This window comes from Emys orbicularis, chromosome 8, assembly GCF_028017835.1.
Source record: "Emys orbicularis isolate rEmyOrb1 chromosome 8, rEmyOrb1.hap1, whole genome shotgun sequence".
Taxonomy (NCBI): Eukaryota; Metazoa; Chordata; order Testudines; family Emydidae; genus Emys; species Emys orbicularis.
The window spans coordinates 57,590,316-57,612,781 of NC_088690.1; the positions used below are offsets into that span (position 1 = coordinate 57,590,316).

A 22,466-nucleotide genomic window follows, 5' to 3' on the forward strand; every position below is an offset into this window, starting at 1 on the left:
GGTTTTTCTCGCCAAAACAAAAAAGTGAAAAAGTTTAGTTTTGGTCAAACTTAACTGTTTGAACTTCCTTTCAAAATGGTGTTTTGAAACAAAACAGTTCATTTCAAAACAAAATGTTGAAATGGGTCATTTAGACTTTTAAGAATTTTTTCCCCTCTGTTTTATTCAGCTGAAACTATACGACAAATTTTACACAAATTCGCCAATAGTCTCAAACACCCCGAAACTGCATTATTCAGTGAATTTACTATTGAACTGAAAACTTTCGCCCAGCTCTGTAAGCTAATCTGAGAGAAGAGTAGAAAGGACAGTTCCAATTTTCGAACCTGAACCTTGAAACATCCCAGAGCATTTTACCAACTTCACAAACAGGAATTATTCCATCTAGTGCTGGGTAATAGCTGCCTGTGGGGTGGTATCCAACAACAATTCAGCGGTACTCACCTAGAACGGGAAACGAAGAAGAGTACCACCATGGATTGAAACTTGAGGAGAAATGAATTAGGCATAATGCCAACCTGGATGCTAGGATCAATATCCCAACTCTTACTTAAGTAGCTCTACAGTGAGATGGGAATGTTTCATATGAAAAATAGCATCTCTACCACTGCTCCCACTAGCACTAAGCTGGGACACTGAGTTGATTGTCTGACATTAATATCGAAGAGGAATAAACATCTGGGTTTGACATCCACTGGCTGATTATGACACCTGAGGAACACTTATCTGACATTACAGCTATTATACTCCCTCCATAACCCCCTATTTACTATCCAAGTCATTATCCTAGTGGTTCATGGTGTCTCAATGGTGTTCAGAGGCGACATCAAATAGTACAGGAAAATGATCATTATGCATGTCACAAAAGACACTGCTGTTTCTGTGGTGTCCTTGTCATAACTCATTCCTTCTCCAGCTGCCTGGATGTGTTAGGTGACTAAGGATAGAAAAGGGCCCTTCCAAGCACTGAGCCACCCCAGAAACCAGAAAGGCTGCATCCATTCATTCCCAGGCATTTGGAGTGTCAAGTCATTATTGTCCTACCAGCATGACGCCAGGTGTCACAATGCAGAGCAGTACACTGGGCTACGAAGCCCACACACCTGCACTGAGCTCCCTGGGCTTTACTAATGGAAAGTCAGCTTGTGGGATACATGTTCTGCCCCCCACATGGCTGTCCCTGGACAGCCCCAGTTCAGTCCTTCTGTGCAGACCTCCGGAATGATGGAAAACGAGGATTAAGGAGGAGATTGTCTTGCTCAAATTTTTCTCTTCTTGCTCATCTCATGCTCTAAGCCTCTGACAGTATTTCAGGACATGCTGGTGCATCCATGGTTCATCACCATGGAGACAAGAAGCTCTGCTTCTCTTCAATCCCCAGCTAATGGGTTTCATTAAACTCTCATGTCCTCGGAGACAAGTAAAACGGTTACAACGCTGCTGTCCACACGCACCCGACCCTGCACTCACAGCTCAGCCATACCCTGCACTCAGAGCCGCACCCTGCACTCACACACAAAGCATCCACACCCTGCACTCACAGAGAGCTCAGCCACACTCTGCACTCACACACAGCTCAGCTACAGCCTGCATTCACAGTCACATCCTGCACTCACACACAAAGCATCCACACCCCACACTCACAGCCATACCCTGCACTCACACACAGCTCAACTACAGCCTGCACTCACAGTCACATCCTGCACTCACACACAAAGCATCCACACCCCACACTCACAGCCATACCCTGCACTCACACACAGCTCAGCTACAGCCTGCACTCACAATCACATCCTGCACTCACACACAAAGCATCCACACCCCACTCACAGAGAGCTCAGCCACACTCTGCACTCACACACAGTTCAGCTACAGCCTGCACTCACAGTCACATCCTGCACTCACACACAAAGCATCCACACCCCACACTCACAGTCACATCCTGCACTCACACACAAAGCATCCGCACCCTGCACTCACAGAGAGCTCAGACACACTCTGCACTCACACACAGTTCAGCTACAGCCTGCACTCACAGTCACATCCTGCACTCACACACAAAGCATCCACACCCCACACTCACAGCCATACCCTGCACTCACCCACAGCTCAGCTACAGCCTGCACTCACAGTCACATCCTGCACTCACACACAAAGCATCCACACCCCACACTCACAGCCATACCCTGCACTCACACACAGCTCAGCTACAGCCTGCACTCACACTCACATCCTGCACTCACACACAAAGCATCCACACCCCACTCACAGCCATACCCTGCACTCACACACAGTTCAGCTACAGCCTGCACTCACAGTCACATCCTGCACTCACACACAAAGCATCCACACCCCACTCACAGCCATACCCTGCACTCACCCACAGCTCAGCCATACCCAGCACTCACAGCCACAGTCTTCGCTCACACACAGCACATGTACACCTCGCACTCACACTCAGCTCAGCCACACCCTGCACCCACAGCCACACCCTGCACCCACACACAACACATCCACACCTCGCACTCACACTCAGCTCAGCCACATCCCCCACACCCAGCCATAGCCTGCACTCACAGCCATACCCCGCACTCACTCACAGCACATCCACACCTCACACTCAGCTCAGCCACACCCTGCACACACAGCCACAGCCTGCACTCACACACAGCTCAGCCACACCCAGCGCTCACAGCCACACACTGCACTCACACAGAGCTCAGCCACACCCCACGCTTACAGTCATGCCCTGCACTCACATACTGCTCAGGCACAGCATGCTCTCCCAGCCACACCCCACATTCCTAGCCACATCCCCCACTCACACACAGCTCAGTCACCCCCTCCACTCCCACACACAAGGAGCAAACACACATAGCCACATCCTATACTCACCTCACTCTCTCACACGCAGGCAATGGCTTCACTTGGATCTGGGGGTGTGATTTCCAGCTCACATAGACAGACTCACACTAGGTCCCATCAAGCTAGCATGCTGAAGATAGAAATGTAGCCACGGTAGCACAGGCAGTAGCAAGAGGTAACATGGACTAGCCACCTTGGGTGCCCCCTCAGCATGGCTAGCCTGAGCTGCTGCTCACCCCTGCCCAAGCTGCACTGCTCTGTTTAGCATGTTAGCTCTAGGAGAGCTAGCACGAGTATGTCTATTTAGGAATCACACCCCTAGCTCCAACTGTAGACACAGCCATACACGTCATAGCCACGCCCATGCCCTATATCCTGATCCACAAGCTCCATAGCTAACCAGCCAGTAGCACACGCTACAGGTCTATCCCTCTATGCCCCGCCTACCAACACTCTCTCTGTGTGCCCACACCCTACACCTCAAACACCCCCCCACCTGACACCCAAACTATACATCACACACTCGCTCCCCTCCCGTCAGCTCCCCCCAGGAACACAACGATCCAGACAATTTTCCCTGACGGCTTTTGGCATCAAATGGCAGGCTACATTAAAATACAAACTTCACACCAAGGAGAGAACAGCCAGCCCTTCCTGCCGTCATTGCTCTGCCCCACAGTGAGATGGCTCAGCTGCTCAGCCAGAACCACCCGGGTAAAAGCCCGCAAGAGAAGGAAACACTCCAGTTCAGCCTCTTGCTGCCAATGCCACTTCGCAGTTCAGGATTTATCTGCACACCAGTTGCCCCTGGCCGCTGCAGCTTCACGGGCTCCTCCAGAAGCTCATGAGGCATCTGTCACTACAGCGCTTAGCTCTCCAGCCAAAGGAGATGCCATTCCTGGCTTTAAAAGAGATCCCAGCACCATGGCTGGCTCAGACCAGCCCTTGAATGTCCCCCTAGACTGTGTTTTCCATTCACATTGTGCTGACTGTCCCTGTCTAGGTGGGGTTGAGGAGCCAGACAAGAATAGAGAGAGCAAAGTACATATGTAGTGCTAGTAGTGACGGAACTATAAGTGCTCTGGCTGGCTACTTGGAGCAACCGCCCTCCATGATGATCCTGTGGTACCAAGACAGCGTCCCATCTCGATGACTCAACATATCTTCACCCCCAAACACAAAGCATCATGTGGCACTGCATCAATCATAACAGCGAGACACGAGTGACAATGCAGGTCCAGAGACCCCAAGTGGAGAACAGGGGAGTTGAACCCCAAAGAATAAGCAGCTGAGTCAACTGGTTGGAGCCAATGGTATTGTTTTATAAAAATGTATCGAGTAAGGTCTTTTATTAAAGCTTGTATCTGAACTTAATGATCATTATGAGACATGTGCAGGGCATGGTTATGAATTCATGTACATATAGAGAACTGAGCTCATAAACTTCAGCTCCACCTCACAGCAGGGCAGTGAGCAATCAGAGAAGGTGAGGTACCCTCCAAACCAGGTATTTACACAACACCAGACAAGTAATGAATAATGATCCATTGAACAATCCAGGAAAAGACAATGCTGGGCCACTGAAGTTAATGGAAAGACATTGAGACACCTGAGGATTTCCCCACTTTGAATATCTATAATGACTGAAGAAAATAAACCTGCAAATCCCTTAAATATGGATGGGGTTGGAAGTAAAAGGCATTCAGAACTTGAGGCACAGCCTGTAGGCGGGAAGCTATCCATGAAAGGCTGGTGGGTACGCTGGGAAATTGTTCAATGGTAATAGATAATTTCTATTAGCAAAGGGATTTTATCTAATACAGAAGTGTAAAGTCTGAGGTTGCATCTTTTATGTTTCTTTTCTGTGTAACCGGTATGTGTTTGCTCTCCCCTACTATTTCAGTTCTGAATCTGTGGTTTTTCTAGTAAATAAATCTTGTGTTTATTTTTATCCCAAGCAGGTCTCAGTGTGCAAACTGTGTGGAGTGTGGGAGCCAAAGCAACTGATAACTGGGGGGCTGGTTTCACACCTTTGGGGGGGGGAGTGAACCAGAGGGGAAAGGTCTGAGTGTCTGGTAGTTAAGAACTTGGGGAGGACAGATTTGGGGAGACTCGGCACTGAAATGGCCATTGGGGTCACCCCGCCAGGAGTAACTGGGCTGGTGGAAGCCAGGATGAGACCTTGTGCTTGTGGGCAGGCTGCTGGTGTTAGCGCTTTCAGCCACGGCAGCACAGCATTAAGTCACCCCAAGATTACAGGGCAGGTGGTGACAGAACCCCTTCCTGGTCTGGGTGAGCCTCCAAACACCACAATGAGGCAGTAGCAGCTGGCTATATGGCACCAGAGCCCGTTACATTGTCTGTCTCTTGCTTAGCACAGCTTGAGAGATTCAGGAAGGCTGGAAATGGGCTGAGTTTTCACATCATACCAGAGGCTGGAATGAGTGACAGGGCCCAGCAGCCCGCCTGCTAGGCAAATGACCGACTGTGTGACCAACCTGTGGCACCCTCCTCCCCCGGGGAAGCTGCTGAGATGTGTAGAGCTGATGTGTTGAGGATTAGTAAGGAAGGTGGTGTGGAGGGCAGAAGTCTGTTGTGCACTAAGCCCAGTAGAGAGAATGTCCAGAAGGGCGAGACAAAGCCAACTCTAAACCTAGTGTTTTCTTCTTTGGAAAAGTAAACGTCTGGTGAGACTGGGGCCATGTCAAGGGAACTGTGCGTGATCGATAACTTCAAGTGGCATTTGAAGCTCCAGAGACACTTATACCATAATACCAAACATCCTGCCCAGACCAAAAGAGGACTGGCCAGCAGCAGCAGTGGTGCAATCACATCGATGAGTTGGGAGGGACCAGGAGGCGTGAGATACATTAGTCTTGCTGATACAGCTGCATCAAGGGGGCCTTCCTTACTCCACTAGTGGCTGCACTTCTGAGCAGGCAGCCATGGAGGGAACAATGCAGCTATGAGTGAGTTCACAGCTATTCATAGATTCCAAGGCCAGAAGGGACCATTGTGATCATCTAGCCTGACCTCCTGTACAGCACAGGCGGTAGAGCTTCCCCAAAATAATTCCTAGAGCAGGGGTCGGCACGCGAGCCGATTCTGAATGGCACGCTGCCTGCCGGTGAGAGGAGGAGGGGCCGGAAAGCGCCACACTGGGGGAAGAAGCGGGGGCAGGAGGCAGAAGCTTGGTCCTGCGGCAGCCAAGTTTCCCTCCTCTCCCGCTTTTTCCCACAGCTTGGTGCATTCCGGCCCCTCTGCCCCTCCTCCTCCCTCTCCCTGCCGGGATGGCCCTTGCGAGGGGGAGGGGGAAGAGCGGCAGGCTGCACACAGCTCCGTAGAGCAGGCAGAGAGAGGTAGGGACGGGCCTGGGGGAAGGGGGTGGAACAGGGCATATCTCTCCCAGCCCCCTGCCATGAGCCGCTCAGGGCAGGGGGCTGGGAGCACCCCCACGAGCCGAGCACCCCAGCCCTCTGCCCTTCACCCCCCCCCCAGCCCTCTGCCCTGACCTCCCCCCAACACCCACCCAGCCTTCTGCCCTGCACCCCCCACACACCCAGCCTTCTGCCCTGACCTCCCCACACACACTCAGCCTTCTGCCCTGCACCCCCATACCCCTAGCCTTCTACCCTGCACCCCCCACACCCCTCTGCCCTGACCTCGAGTCGCCCCCAACACCCAGCCTTCTGCCCTGCACCCTCACACCCCCCCAGCCCTCTGCCCTGACCTCGAGTCCCCCCAACACCCAGCCTTCTGCCCTGCACCCTCACCCCCCCCCAGCCCTCTGCCCTGCACCCCCACACACCCCCAGCCCTCTGCCTTGAACCCCCCCCCACACCCAGCCTTTTGCCCTGCACCTCCACACACCCCCAGCCCTCTGCCCTGAACCCCCCCCCATACCCAGCCTTCTGCCCTGCACCTCCACACACACCCAGCCCTCTGCCCTGACCTTGAGTTGCCCCCCAACACCCAGCCTTCTGCCCTGCACCCCCCCACACACCCAGCCTTCTGCCCTGCACCCCCACCCCCCCAGCCCTCTGCCCTGACCTCCCCGCAACACCCAGCCTTCTGCCCTGCACCTCCACATACACCCAGCCGTCTGCCCTGAACCCCCGCCACATCCAGCCTTTTGCCCTGCACCTCCACACACCCCCAGCCCTCTGCCCTGACCTCGAGTCCCCCCCAACACCCAGCCTTCTGCCCTGCACCTCCACACACACCCCAGCCCTCTGCCCTGACCTCGAGTCGCCCTGCTCAGCCCACTGCAGGCCTAGGTGAACAGAACCCCAGGCTGGCAGTGGGCTGAGCAGGCTGGCGGCGTAAGATCAGCATTTTAATTTAATTTTAAATAAAGCTTCTTAAACATTTTGAAAACCTTGTTTACTTTACATACAACAATAGTTTAGTTATATAATATAGACTTAGAGAGAGAGACCTTCTAAAAAACGTTAACATGTATTACCGGCACGCGAAACCTTAAATTAAAGAGAATAAATGAAGACTCGGCACACCGCTTCTGAAAGGTTGCCTACCCCTGTCCTAGAGTGTATCCTTCAGAAAAACATCCCATTGTGATTTAACAATTGTCACTGATGGAGAATTCACTGTGACCCTGGGGAAATTGTTCCAGAGGTTAATTCCTCACTGTTAAAAATGTACACCTTATTTCCAGTCTGCATTTGTCTAGCTTCTACTTCTAGCCATTGGATCGTGTTAGACCTTTCTCTCCTCGTTTAAAGAGCCCATTATGAAATATTTATTCCCCGTGCAGGTACTTAGAGACTGTCATCAAGTTATTCCTTAATGTTCTCTTTGCTAAGTTAAATACACTGAGCTCCTTGAGTCTATCTACCCCAGCTTCTCCTGTTAACGCATCCCAGGATCACTTGAGCCCTTTCGGCCACAGTGCCGCACTGGGAGCTCATGTTCAGCAGATTATTCGCCGCAACCCCCACATCTTTTTCAGGGTCTCTGCTTCCCAGGAGAGAGTCCTGCATCCCCTAATGTGGCCTGCATACTTCGTGTCTAGATGTCTACATTTACATTTAGCCATGTTAAAAAAAAACACATTCTTTGCTTGTGCCAATTTACTGAGCAATCCAGATCATTCTGTCCTCTTCATTATCTACCAATCCCCCAGTTTTTGTGTCATCTGCAAACTTGATCAGTGATGATTTTATGTTTTCTTCCAGGTCAATGATACAAATGTTAAGTAGCTTATGGACAAGAACAGATCTCTTTGGGACCCCACTAGAAACACTATTGCAGACCAAGCCTTCCCAGGAGGAGTCGCTGAAGGAGGGCTGAGCACGAGCAAGCTCCCAAATACCCCAGTGCTAATCCAAGAGCAACCAGTGATTGGATCAGGACACAGCAGGGTTAACAGGGGCTAATGGACCCAAAAGAAGGGGAACGCAGCTTGCTTACCCGGAAAGCACTCCCAGGACAAGGTTAAGAACAAAGAAGGAGCCGATGATGATGAGGGGGATGAAGTACAGCCAGTTCCAGGTGGCTCCTAAGGCATCATTGGTCTGAAAGGGAAAAAACAACAACGTTACACTGTATTCCACCTCTGTGTGACCATGAAGGGCTCCGGTTACTTCATCCCCCAGGGTCTATAACCAGGGCCCTGTGTGCCCCGGGATTCCACAGCCACGGAGCCTTCTGCAGAATCCTGCATGTTGCCCAAGTGCCATAGAACTGACTATGCCACCCTCCCACCCCATGTAATTCACTGAAGTTGCCATTTGGTACCCAGCACTGGATGGGAGCCTTTGCCCCCTGCCTCCACCCTGCCTGTGCTGTCCTGTACTGTCCTTGTCAGGTGCAGCTCACCAGCACAGGCCCCCTTGTACGGCACTTTAAAGGGCAGAGCAGGAGCCAGAGAGGGAGAAACTGGCTTGGCATCTTCCTGTCCTGAGCCAAGAGCATATCCAGACCTGCCCTGATCCAACCAGGGAGGAGCCACTTGTAGCACCTTGGAGAGGTGTTGTTTGGAGCTCTCACCGCTAGGCTGGATTAGGCTGAGGAGCCGTGCCATGCTCAGACAGCTCTGCTCCCCACGCTGCCCTGATGGATATGGGCAGGGGTCTGGGGAGCCGGGATATCTGCAGAGCGGCACCACAGCAGGCCTGAGAAGGAGAACTGAGGTGTGGGAGGGAAGCTGCTCTAAACTGGCTCAGCTGCCCTTGTTTCCCCAGGGAATGTGCAGCAGTCACCTGCAGTGGGGCTGAGGGGCTGGGCTCAGAGCTGGGCCAGGTGGTGGCGAGGTTGAGAAGGGAACTGGAGCTGTGAGCATTAGAACTGGCCCAGCACAGAACAAGTTACATGGTACTGAGCTGCTGCTGGCTTATGAGCTTCCTGGACAGTCAATGCTCAAAGATCTGCATGCCGAGCCACACCTGCCTGGAGGGAAAGAGAGCGTTCAGTGCCTGCTCTGACACTGCACACCGTGGCATAAAGCCAGAATCCCGGCTCTGGCGGAGGAAGAGTCTTTATCCCAAATCTTTACACAAACATCAGGAGCTGGGCACTTGGGGGGGTTGCATGCAAACTCTTCCAGAGTCCCAGTTCCTCTGCTTCTGCTCCAGTGCTTCTCCCCAAGCCGCTCCCTCCAGCCACGTCCCAAGGGAAGGGAGGGGAGCTAAACTGACTCATTAGCTGGGCTGGCTCCTCGCAGCAGGCTGTCTGCTGAGCTGGGCTGGGGTGCAAAGGGGACGAATACTGCAGGCCGTGGGCTGGAGGCTGTGCCAGAGAATTTAGGGGGCCTCACCCCACAATACAAGGGGCCTTGGCTATTGCACTGCCTTACTGAAGCACAAGTCAAATAACAAACAAATGAATATCGCTCATGTCTGTGTCTCCTGGAATAGAACTAATGCGGCTGGAAACCCACGCCAGGCATGGGCCACTGGAGAGAATGGCACCAATTTAGCTGCAGGAGGTCAGACTAGATGATCACGATGGTCCCTTCTGGTCTGAAAGTCTATGAGCCTATGAGCTGGAGTATGGCCACAGACACTACCAGTCCTACCAAGCAATGTTTCATCTTGATCCAAATAAAGGATGGAGAATCGTACCCTGAGACAGAATGTCTCAGCAGGCCGTGCCTTGGCATACTAGAGAAGGCAGCTGCAATCTGCTCCATTATAAGCAAACCAGGGGAGGTTCTCAGTCTCCTTACACATTGCAAATGCTGCCCTCCGAGGGGCAGAACGGGCACAGCCCCAGCCTTCCCCTAAAATGGGTCATCCCATGCACACGAACCAAGAACCTCTCTTCTCTTCCCCACCTCTCCTGCAGTTCTGTGCTCTCTGCTCTAGTGTGGCAAGAAAGCAGCAGTCTCAATTTGGCTTGGGACTTCTAGCGTTCCTCCGACACAACCTTCCTCCTCTGGACTGGAACATGGAGCCAGGACTTGTGCCAAAGGAGGGAACGGGCACAGACACACTGCTCCTCTCCTCGTTATCCCAAAAGGAATTGACTGATGACAAGAACTGTCTGAGAGGAGGGAGAAAGGTGGCAGTTTGACTCATTTATTGCTCTTCCGGATGTGCAGCTGATAATGCTGGCTCAGGCCAGGCATGGAGCAGACAAGTGCCGTGTAAACTTCACCCACACAGCTCTGTCAGCCTGACCCACAGAGCAGCCTCTGCTTCTCCAGTCCTGGCCCTGTCACACTGTTCTGCTGGCGCCCCTCAAGGCTGACTTGCAGCATCTCCTTGCTATTCCAGGGCCAGCCCCCTCAAAACTGCTGTATAAATACATCTCCATCGTGACCTTCAGGACCCTCTGCTCTTCCAGCCCTGTTGTTTCTGATAACATACCTCAATCACCCATTATTTCAGGGCTGAGCCTCTCCTACACAGGGACTGACAATGGTGCCAGTGAGCTGAGAAAGTGGGTGAATACCTAGGACCAAGGCCAGCCAGCTCATTTCACACACTGAGTTTAGATTCGGAAGCCATTTCCCCACTCCATCACCTAGAACCCCTCAGAAGGCCTCCCCCAACTGAAAAGCAGCAGAGACTCTGACAGCTGACAGCGTCTGCCTGAGCCAGTCACCTCAGGGGATCTCAGGTCGTCCTCCCCTGCCCCACACGACGGTAGCACGCTCTTGGCACTCTTCGCTCGGTACAGACAGGGATTCACAGTGCCAAACCCAGGCTGAAATGTTGTGCCTCTCCCCTTTCCTCCTCCACCAGTCCCAGAGTGCCATCTGTCCTTCCAGTTTGGGGTTATTCCAAGCATACGTCTAGTCTGACCGTGTCATTGTTAATAGCATATCAACCGTGTTGCATTACAGCCTCACTGGTGAGACTCAGAGAAACAGAAAGAGAAGATGCCAGCACCCAGGAGAGCACTAACCACAGGGCCAAACCGTATCAGCTTAAAAGGCTTCTAGCGAGCATCGCTCCATGACATCTCAATACAATTATTCACTGAGCCTTTTAATAAAGCAGTGCCCCCTCTCCACCTCCCTGCCACTTCCCAGTTCCCATTCGTCCTCTTGTCAAGTCATCTGCGCATGACGCCGGCCCGAGCAGTGATGCGGCAGAACGTGACCGTCTGGGGGAGGTGGCATCAATCTTGTTGGAATGAACAAATTTTTTTTTCCTAACGCTAATTAAGCCCTCATCTTCATCTGAGTCATCAGCAGCGCATCTCCAGATCGGCCAGTGTAGGGACCACCGTGAGTCTCTTCAAAAAGAAAAGTAATCTCCAAAGACTGGAAGAGCGGCCTAAAAAAAAAAAATCTGCAAGGGGGGGGGGAAAACCCTCTTAACAGGAGATGAGAAATTGCTGGCTAAAACCCCTGAGCTGTGACATTGCTTCCTCACTTTCTGTGCCCCCCAGCCCTGCCCTGCCTCCCAAAGGCTTTTATTGAAAGAGACTCAAATGCACTAAATGCTCCTGAAAAGACTGAATCAAGGCTTTGAAGCAGCTCCTGCCGTCAGCCCAGAACAGACTGTGACACTGAGTGCTGGGAGGTAGTAAAAAAGGGCCAGATGGGACTACATCCACCGTCCAGGAGCCCTCCCGCTCACGAACGTGGGCCTAATACTCCAGTGCCCCGCACCCGACAGCCGTTTCTCCAGTGCTAAGTGGGTGGAAAACACGCCCGAATCAGAAGGAGGCTCCTCTCCAAGCCAGCTGCCCGGCCGTCTCCTGCCACGGAGGCAGACAGCCCATTCCCTGATCCCTCCCAAGTGACATACAGTCACTGCCTGTCTCTCTGCCCTAAGACCTGCCTGCTGATGCTCCCAGGCTTTGTGTCGCTCTCTTGTTGTCTCTGCCTCGCTTTCCTCACCTGCAGACTCTAATTACTGAGAGTGACACACAAACGAGAGGGGGATCATGACAGACGGTGAAAGCAGCTTGGGGGCGGTGGTGCACCTGTGCCGGGAAAATGGTCTCAATTACCAGCAATTTCAGCCGTGACGCAGCGGCAATGTTTTCTTTGACGAACCTGCCCAGCTGGGGGCGGTGCCACCTCCTCTTGAAGTAAACAGTCACACATGGCAATTATCACATTAACCTCCGGAGAGGAGCGCGGGAGAGATGGGCGGATGGATGAGGAGGCGGTGGCGGAGGGGGGATTAGAACCCGTGTCTCTCCACACTTTGCAGGCAGTGCAAAGAGGGGCGTCTCTTGCCTTTCCCAAGTCCTTTGGGGAAGACGCGAAATCAAAGCCAGATGAGAGGAGAAGCCCAGTTCGTAAAGCACTGGAAAAATGGAAGCAAAGCTCCTATCTCTCCAAAGGCATCTGCCCTCAGCCAGGCTGGGCTTGGGTGCGAGGCAGAGGTTCATTCCCCCTCCAGTCCTTCACACGTCTCTCCAAAGGCCCTGCATTTTGAGAGCTTCCCTTGGTATCCTCCCTTCCCAGCATGTCCCTGTGCCCTGCTGCTCACCATGGCTTGGAAAGATGGATCTGGGGAGCCATCCCTTCCCTGCCCCTACTGACAAGCATCATGATTCCTCCCAATGGCCTAACTCTCATAACAGCTCCCACTCCCCCACCCCCCATGGTAACAAGCAATCTCACCTTCAGCTGGCTTCCCAGCCGTCCAAGCTTCCCCCTTCACACATGTTCTTTGTGGGAATCAGCCTGAGGCCCTCACAAAGCTTAGCTGGTGTGAAACCCTCCCGAGCAGTGGGCTAAGCCAGATAGCTGCCTCCTAACTGGAGCTTGCTGGGGAGGGCTCTGAGTTATTACAGAGAATTCTTTCCCAGGTGTCTGGCTGGTGGGTCTTGCCCACATGCTCAGGGTCTAACTGATCGCCAGATTTGGAGTTGGGAAGGAATTTCCCCCCAGGTCAGATTGGCAGAGACCCTGGGGGGTTTCGCTTTCCTCTGCCGCATGGGGCACAGATCACTTGCAGGTTTGAATTAATGTAAATGGTGGAATTCTCTGTAATTTTAAGCGTTTAAATCAAGATTTGAGGACTTCAGTAACTCAGCCAAAGAATAGGGGCCTGTTACAGGAGTGGGTGGGTGAGGTTCTGTGGCCTGCAATGTGCAGGAGGTCAGACTAGATGATCATGATGGTCCCTTCTGGCCTTGACATTCATGAGTCTATAACGAGAGGCAGTATCTGAGGGTAGACACGGGCGTTGGGTGGTAGCTCCAGGAACCACAACGACTGATAGAAGCAAACCTCTGGGAAGTTAGGAGTCTGGGGTGTGCTGAACGTGAGAGTGGTTGGATCCCTACCAATGCCCCCTCATCTGGGCCCACTCAGCCACTCCCAGCCCCAGCTAGAACCAGGAAAGGTAACGGTGCACAGGAATGAATCACAACGAAGGGCAGAATTGATCAAAATCTATCAAAGCTTGAAAGCACAGAGGTTCTGTCTGAGATTGGGGTGACAACTGTTTCACTCATCCCTAATATTGACATTGCCTTTTGCATTAAGCCACCTTCTCCCCCACCCCAGTGTAGATGACGAGACACCCTGGCCATTACTAGATGCTTAAGGCAGCATGGCCTAGTGGGTAGGGGACTAGACTAGGGTTCATTCCCAGCTCTGCCACTGCCCTATGGGGTGACCTTGGGCAAATCACTTCACATCTCTGTTTCCCTCTCTGTCTAGCCCATTTTGACTGTAAGCTCTTTGGGGCAGGGACTGACTTATTCTGTTTTCAGACAGCATCTCGCACAACGTGGCCCTGACCTCAAGTGGGGCCTCTATGCACTACTATGACCTAGATAATCATGCACCTGGCCTAGACAGTGCTGGGGACTCTGACTCCAGGTAAAACAGATCAGGACAAAGTTGCCAAGAAGAACTGGGTTCCAGGTCACAGCCTAAGGGACTGGCTGGTTTATTTCCTTCATGCTTTTATGTGAACTGACTGCAGGGGGGCCAGTGCCAGATTTATAGTGCTGGACTCTTTAGTCCTCTCTTTATCTACCAAAGAGGCACAGCATGGGCAGCAGCCATGCAGCCATCCCCCTCCGGTCATGGAGGAGGACACACTCCTCTAGGCAGGGGGCATATCCGGGCATTCTGCATGTCAGTGCCGGAGGGGTGCACATGTGTGGGAGCGACAGACACCCGTTAAATGGGAAACAGACTCAATAGCAAATAGGTAAGAACTTTCTGTCACTACTGACCCGGGGCAGATTCTCACCCCTGATCTGGAAGCTCTCTATTCCTTTCCCAATCACCCAGAGCATCTGGCCTGACCCCTCCCAAGAAGTCCCAGGTCCCCAGTTCTAATTAGCCAGGCCACTGAGCAGTCTCCTTTCCAGTCTTTCTGCTGCTCCCCCAAATGCCAGCCTCTCATGGATTTGCCAGGACGCTCCAGCCACACCGCCGGCAGCATCTGCAGCTGTGTTTGAAGTGCTCTTCAGAGCAGGAGCAGAGATGAAAAATCACCATGGACTTTACCAGCTGGAGGGAGACAGTGTTTGCCCGACGTGCCAAAGGGACAGGGAGCCGGGGTGGGGGGAAGGGGGAGGGAGACAAGAAATGCAGTAACTTGGAGACAAACCACACAAGCTTCCTTCTGACATGCAAAGTGACTCTGGCAATGCCCAGGCTTGTGGAGTCCCAGGTCAGCGAGAGCCTTTAACGAAGATTGATCCTGGCTTTTTCCCCCACCCTCCTTTCTGTCAGGGGATCTCCAACTGCTTTACGCTCACTCGTCAGCGCCCCCGCATTATAAAGTATTACGCCCGTTCTTCCGACAGGGAAACTGAGGCATAGAGGGGCTAAAGGAAACATCTTCAAAAGCTTGGCCAGGTGCAGATAGGCATTTGGGAGCCTATGGGCTCAGGGGGCAGTTGGGTGCCCAAAAGATTTCCAGCCATGCCAGTGCTGCCTGACTGCCCTGGGGCTTCAGCATCCCAAGAGGGAGAGGCGTGGTAGGAGGAGTCACTGTCACAAAGCCTTGGGACACTCCCGGGCTGCAGGTTCGAAGTCAAGCAAGCTCCACATTCAGATGCTCCTGGAAGTCCCCAGCACATGGGGACTTGGCAATCTCAGGGGTCAGCTGCTTCCCCAGGACCATGGCAGCTCTGTGCCTTAGGTATACTGACGTTAACTACACTTTGGGTGATGGATCGGGGCTCTCTCTGCAGCTGGCCACAGCTACAAACTCCCTTCCACCAGCTACCAGCCTGGCCGCGGATCACCCCACCATCAGAATACAAGGTGAGCTCTGCCTCATCATTCAACGCTTCCTCCCACCAGCTCCCTGTGGCTGGCAAGGACAGCGAGCAAACATTCCCGACCAAGCAAGCAGAACCGCGCAGGATCACACAGGGAACAAGACGGATTGCTTGTATTATTTACACATGTCCTGCACTTGATATGGAGGGTGAGTTAAAACTACCTAGAGGAGGGGAGATTTAGATAGACCTCTCCCCACGATTTGCACTCTCTCTTCCCCCCCACAGCTAGTTTAGCGCAAACTACATACAGTGTGTTGGGAAGATGGAATTGGGGGCGGGGGTTGTAAATTGGGTCAAGACCGAGCAGGGGAACGAGAAGGATGTTGGAGACAATAAGGGAAAGATTTTGATTGGTGAGCCGGACACTCTCTATGGCAGTTGCACGCTGTACTTGGGCACGGCCCACGCTTGAGTAAAAGGCATTTACTTTATCCCCTGGGGAAATAAAAATAGCTGTTCAGCTCAACAACGCAACACATCCTGCTCCCTGACTGACTCGCTGAAAAGAGACCTCAGACGGCACGCTGAACATTCGCATGGGAGCGCAGCCCTCTCTAGCCGCTGGAAACCAGCTAAGAGATTTAGTGAGGCTAAAGATGGGAGTTCAATTGGAGCGAGGCTTCCCAGGGAATTCAGAACCCTGGGAATTTTTTTTTTTTTTTTTTTGCAACCTTATAGAGCGGCATTCAGCTGCAGATTACAAGCGACTTCACCAGGATTATTACTTAATAATAACGCCCAGAGAACACGTTGTCATCTGTGGAATTCAAAGCGCTGTATAAAGGTGGCTCAGGATTATTGGCCTTATGCAAACTGGGGAAACCGAGGCACAGGATGAAGGACTCACCCCAAGGCCATGGAGCAGGGCAGGTTTCCTGGGTGACCTTGGGCAAGCCAGTCACTCTCTCTGGGCCTCTCTTCTCCCTCTGTAGCAGGGCAATAGCCCTGCCCTGCCTCACAGGGCTGTAGAGGATAAATACATTAGACTGTGAGGGGTACCAGAGAGGAGTGTCTGATATGGGTGGATGGTAGCTGAGCGGGGAAGAGACCCCAGGGGTCCTGAGCCCCAGGTCAGTGCCCTCTCCATGGGACCACACTGCTCTTCCTTGAGTCCCAAACATAAGGAATTCCAATTCATCCTCAGAAGCCCTGAGACGTTGCTCTGACAGCCCCTCTGCAGATATCCCAGCCTAGCCAGGGCTATCAGCAGGTGTGGCAGAACCTGGCAAGATTAAGGTGATCTCTAGTCTGACGGTCCTGCCCCCACTGCTCAGGGAACTGGGAGAGGAGAACATGGGCAAAGGAGAATCTCAGTTTGCTGCACCTGAAAATGGGCACAAGCGTTTCCCAAGGAAAAGTCTGAATACACTCACAGTGGAACAGCTCCCCTAGGACCACGTTCCCTCTCTCATCACAGCCGCCGTAAGGCCCCCCACATCTGCACTAGTGCCATACCCACATCTTAACCTGCAATGCCCCTTCCCCCTCCTGATAAACACTGGCCGTCGGGGGCGGGGCAAGGACCCCACCTCACCCACCAGCAATCAGCTCAGCTGCTTTGGCACTGGGTATGGGGCATGTCTCATCAGGGGGCAGAAACGGAGCATGGCTTTGTTAGATATTGCTGCTGAGTTGGATCCCAGCCCATCTCAAGGGGAGCACAGTAGCATCGTAGTTCCCCTAGTTCACACCAGTTTTGCCAAGGCCCTCAGCTGGGGGATACATGTGGGATGGATTTGTGCTCCCCAACCCCAAGCCGCTGCCCGCCCCTTACTGGCTCAGCCAGCCCTCTGTCTCACACAGCCCACTGGTGTAACTGCACCTGCTTTGTACCAGGACAGGGTCCCCTTGCAAGGGCCGAGTCGGGGCGATTCCCTAGCACTGAGGTTTAACGCTCACTTTGCGCCAGTGCAGCTGCCAACACACACAGTGGGGGCCAGAAAGGTTCCAGTCAGCTGTAGTCCCCGTGGCGGCTGCTCAGGTCTACATAACATTGTCATCATCCTTACAGCCATTAACAAGATCTAAGTTCTGGTCAAGCAGCTCTGAAGCTCACCTCCTCTACTGGCAAAGCTGAGGCCTCCATTCTGCGTGGTGCTGAGCAACCTGGCTCTCCCCCGGTAAAGCACTTACACCCATCCTTAAACAGAAGTTACTGAGATTACTCAGGTGCTTAAAGGTACGTAGGAGCTTCAGTGTTTTGCTAGATCTGAGCCAGAGCACTCAGCATCTCGCAGGACTGAGCCCGAAATGGACAGCTCCTTCTCTGGCCCTTTAGCAGAGAGAACTGCTACAAAAGCACAGCTTTCACAGGATAATAAAGGACTGCGGTGCATATATTACAAACACACACCTCTCAACTGAAGCCCATCACGACAGGAAACCAAGCACGTCCTAACCCTAGCCATATGACCTCTTGTGTTTGTGATATTTTGACACGTGCTGTCATGTCTCCACCAAACCCAAATGATCTGCATTCGATCTACAATATAATCCTTGCAAACATCAATGATTCATGTGCAAAGACAGTGGTTAGAAAAGCGAGCCCAGGACAGGCCGAGCAGCCTGTGACGGTTGAGAGAAGATTGGTAGGCTGGAGGGAGAAGGGACACGCTTTTAGGGGCTAGCTGAATATGGTGGTTTTAGGTTCTGATCCCTTTTTGCACTGTAAGTTTAACTTTTTTTCCTTTCAATTAAAGAAGAAAGAGTAACTTGTTTTCTAGTGGAAGAGAATCTAGTGCTAGCACAGAACGTTGCCTGGGCTGATTTACACACGTGAGACGGGCTTGATCCTGACTGGGGTTGATCCCCTGCAATTCTCATGGCCAGCGGGGAGTGCTCAGCATCAATCAGGACCAGCCTTCACCATGGTATTTCATTTTTGTTAGCATTTCTCTCCCACTCCCTCACCCCACCAGCTCCAAATTTTACTCTGTCTTTAGCACTGGATTTTTGGATTCAGATACTTAGCTTGGGGATCTGCACTGGCTCTCTGGGTGTTAGCCATGGACCTATAAATGGCCTGACTGACCCTCTCCCTGTGTCATGCTAACACTGCTGAGCTGCGCAACAGTGCTTGAGCAGAATCCCCTACAGTGCAATGGAAAGGGGGCTCCTCGCAGGGTGGTCTTCACATGGGCCTTTGGCATGTGCTCACCCTCTGATCAGAAAGAGCCCAATCCTGTTGCCTTTCAGAGCTCGCTGCAAGTCTAGTCTCTTTAATTCAGTTTCCAGGGGAGGAAATCGCTGTTGGAGGAGTGGATGTCTAGGGGATGGGGATTTATTTACATGAACCCTGTACAGTTCTATTAGCTATGCCTACCTCCATAGTTGGTGGGGTTGCTGCTGGAACCCTTCTCTTGAGATTGCATTTGTAACTAACTGTAAGGGACATGCAGAATATAAAATAAGGCCTCATTTGGGCTTTTAAAAATCCAAAGAAATCAATATATTAAGTGGAATTCAAGAGCAATTTTGCAACCTACATGTATCCTTCCTCGATCTGTGTTCATATGGGATGCACCTGCCATGGGTGGAGGGACCCTCTCCTACCTAAAAATAAATACAAACGTGCCATTTTAGCAGGTAGTCTCTGTTCCTTTTCTGAGTTACTTTTTGTACTGCGGTAGCACCTAGAGGCCCCAGGCAGGGATCAAGACTCCACTGGGCCTACACAGACAGACAGTCCCTGCCTCAGAATTTCTATAGCCTAAACTTCCTGACCAGAAAAGTAGCCAAATCCACCTATCCCCCCAAAACACAAGCAAAAGTCTCTGCAGCCTGTATGCAATGGACCCTCCTGCACAAACTTGTCTACATTAGCAGATAGTCACTCACTGGTGCTGGAATCCAGGCCAAAGATGCACAGAGTTTGATTGGTATAACATACAATCATTACCATCACCAGCTTTCCATGACCTATTCATGGAATAGATTGTGCTGTGGTGGAAAAAAATGATGTGTACACAAACTTGGCCTATAATTGTGCCAATCTGTACCTTTCTGCAAAGAAAACCTCATGGTTAGTCATGTCTGCCATGGGCCGCTGGAGAGCTTGTATTCATTTCATGCCTCTGGCAAGACCTCTAGGAATTTTCCACCCAGTCTCAAATTCACCCACACAGAGACCCATTAATACTGCCATGCTACTGGCAATAATGCTACCACCTGTCCACAAGAATAACTCCAGCAAGAGACACAATTGCTGCCATGAATAAGTAGCATCTGTGATGTCCCAGGATGCGGGGAGCCTTTAAGTAATATTCTAAGGCTCAGTATTACAATAACTAACTAACATCTTTAATTACTACATCCAGTTTGGCTGGAGATCTGCCCAGAGTATCTCATTCCAGTATGCCTGGTGAGAAACCTGAGAAAGATTCCACAGGGATTGTCTCTAGTTGGGGCATTTCAAAGTCTGGCTTAGAAATGAGGAGGGGGATTTCTCCAGGACACTATGGCATCACTCAGACATGAGATAATCTCATTCCAGGTCAGAAATAAACTCAGCAGCAGGTTGACATGCCAAATACTTGCCTGGCTTGAGGGCAAAGTGAGGTGGAAGTGGCTGACGAGGGAGAGTTTCTTGTATAATCTCATCACAATAGGAGGGATATTAGTGTCATATAAAGCAAAAGTAACAGAAGAAAGGTTTTAAACTAAGGATATTCGCTAAGGTCAAAATCACCACTAAAGAGATCCACAGCCTTTCACCCTTCCCGTTTATACATTTGAACAAGAGGATTTGAGGGAAGAGAGAAAGGCAGATGTTTCCAGTAGTCTCTTGTCCAACACCCGCGTAAGTCTGTCTGCCTTAAAGTTCACAGCTGGTTTTATAATGACATCTCATTTAGAGGAAGGGTATTTTCTAGCAATCAGCCCAAACAGGAACACTGGGTATGAAACCACCAGCACCTCAAGAGTAAGATCCAGTCCCAAACTTTGCAACTCCGTCTTCTCTCAAAATTGGGCAAAACACTCCCAAACTTTGGAGATGTTGGGCTCCAGGTCTGAATTCTATGGCTCAGACCCATCTCTACAATCTTCACTTGGAGTGCTGCCTACCACCTCATCTTCAAACCTCTTCCACTCTGGCCTGTCCTGACATGTAACACATCCCCAAGGAAGATGGATCCCATTTAGGGGGATGGACACATGGATGGACGAGCACACAAAAATGAGACCAAGTAGGAAAAACCATCATGACTGGTATATTACAAGCAAAAGTCACGACGTTCCCCCCCTCCCAGCCCCAAAGACCCTGCCACGCGCTGCAGAGCTGTCCATAAGGAAGCAGCTTTACTTCTTCACTTTAATAGCTGTAATCTGATCTCCTGTATGCATGGCCGTGCTTTATTCCTGGCTGCTGGTGCCTGGCATCCATCGGCTCCCCAGTTACTGTACATGGTTTGAATGAAAATGCTTTGCTTTTCTAAATTAGCTTAACAAGGAAATTGGTAAATTTCCTTTGCAGAACAAGGGCTGCTGGCTCTTAGGGAGCTGGACTGCTGCTCTACAGAGCACCGCTGAGGCATGAGTACATAGCTGTGGCATGAGGGTCAATTATGGGTGTCATATGACTAAGAATACACACGCTACTCTGAGGATTCGAGAGTCAGGGTCCTGCCAGAGCCCCAGAGCCAGCGATGCTGTGCTCAGCTGCTGAGTTTCTACTTTCTCCTTTGAGCTGACAGTTGGCCACTGTAGGCAAAATGCAGGTTCCTCCTACTTTCAAGGGGATCTGAATTTAGGACTTAAGTTTACTCCCTCGGTTTCACTCTGGCAGGACCTGGAAGCCCTGTGGAGGCAGCCATCCCAGCTCTGGCACTGGAGGAAGACCCTTTCATGGCTTACTTGTGATCCTTCTGGCTGATTCTGTAGGGGCGGTGGCTGGCTCTGGTTGGCGCAACGTGGGGGCTAAAGCAGAGGAATTGCAGGGGGATGTTTCTAGGAATCTTCACGTGGGTCAGCCTCAGGCTCTGCTGTTCATCTAAAATTTGGCCGATTCTAACCCAAATCCTTCTGCACAGTTTGGGTTTGAGTCCCCATAGCTAGCTGCTTCCACTCGCAGCTGGGCCCCTGCCTCCCCTCCAGCTCCCCAAATGGGGTAGTCTGTGCAGGTTGCTCCCCTATAGGCCAGGCCTCTCCTCCTGGCCACTCACTGGGGACTGGATTCCCACGCGTCAAGGCTGCTGTGATCACCCTAGAACCTGGCAGCTCAGACTCAGACATTTCAATGAGCTGGCAGTCGGGGTTTAGCGAGTTCAGACTCCCACCCTGCCCTAGTTCTCAGAACTCTAAAAGGAGCGAACACAACTCCCCTGCACTAGAAGGCCCTTCTGCTCTAACTCGGGACTCCGTTGACAGCCATTACTAATACCTTCCCCATGCACAACTCCTTGGCTCCCCACAGCCTTTTTATTATGCAGAGGAAGTTTGAAAGAGGTACCACCTAGTGGTCTGAACACAAACCCAGGAGCCAGGAACTCCCGAGTTCTAATCCTTGCTCTAAAGTTGACTCCTCCTGAAGCCTTGCCAACTCAGACTGACTATTCCCATGCAGTTAATATTTACATACTTACAGGGCTGACGAGGTTTTCATTATGCAATATTTGTGAAGTCCTTTGCACTCATCATCTATTAAACTTGACAGCTTGGGGTGGTGTCTCTGTTTCCACTCTAAAGCTCTGTCATTGGGTGCTTGAAACTTGAATGTCAGGATTCAGACTGAAGCACATACTTTGCTTTTCCAGCAGGATGGATCCCATAAGTTTCCAAAAGGTAAAATAAGTTCAGGCCATTTTCCAGTTATAAGGAGAGATGGACCCAAACTGCAAGGCTTCATACTGCTTCCCATCACCATCAAATCTGAGCATTTTCTGCATAAAATCAATAGCAAAGTCCCTATCAGATTTCATGGA

General features: G+C 51.6%; 1 protein-coding gene across 3 annotated transcripts in view; it reads right to left on the reverse strand.

The window, feature by feature from the left end:
• Window positions 1-22,466, reverse strand: part of CACNA1E (calcium voltage-gated channel subunit alpha1 E) — a 210,875-nt gene that overhangs the window by 110,531 nt on the left and 77,878 nt on the right. For all 3 annotated transcript variants that reach the window (XM_065409006.1, XM_065409005.1, XM_065409003.1), the window contains exon 7: window positions 8,296-8,399. In XM_065409006.1, the coding sequence (XP_065265078.1) occupies window positions 8,296-8,399 (104 nt within the window). The remainder of the gene's footprint in view (window positions 1-8,295; window positions 8,400-22,466) is intronic.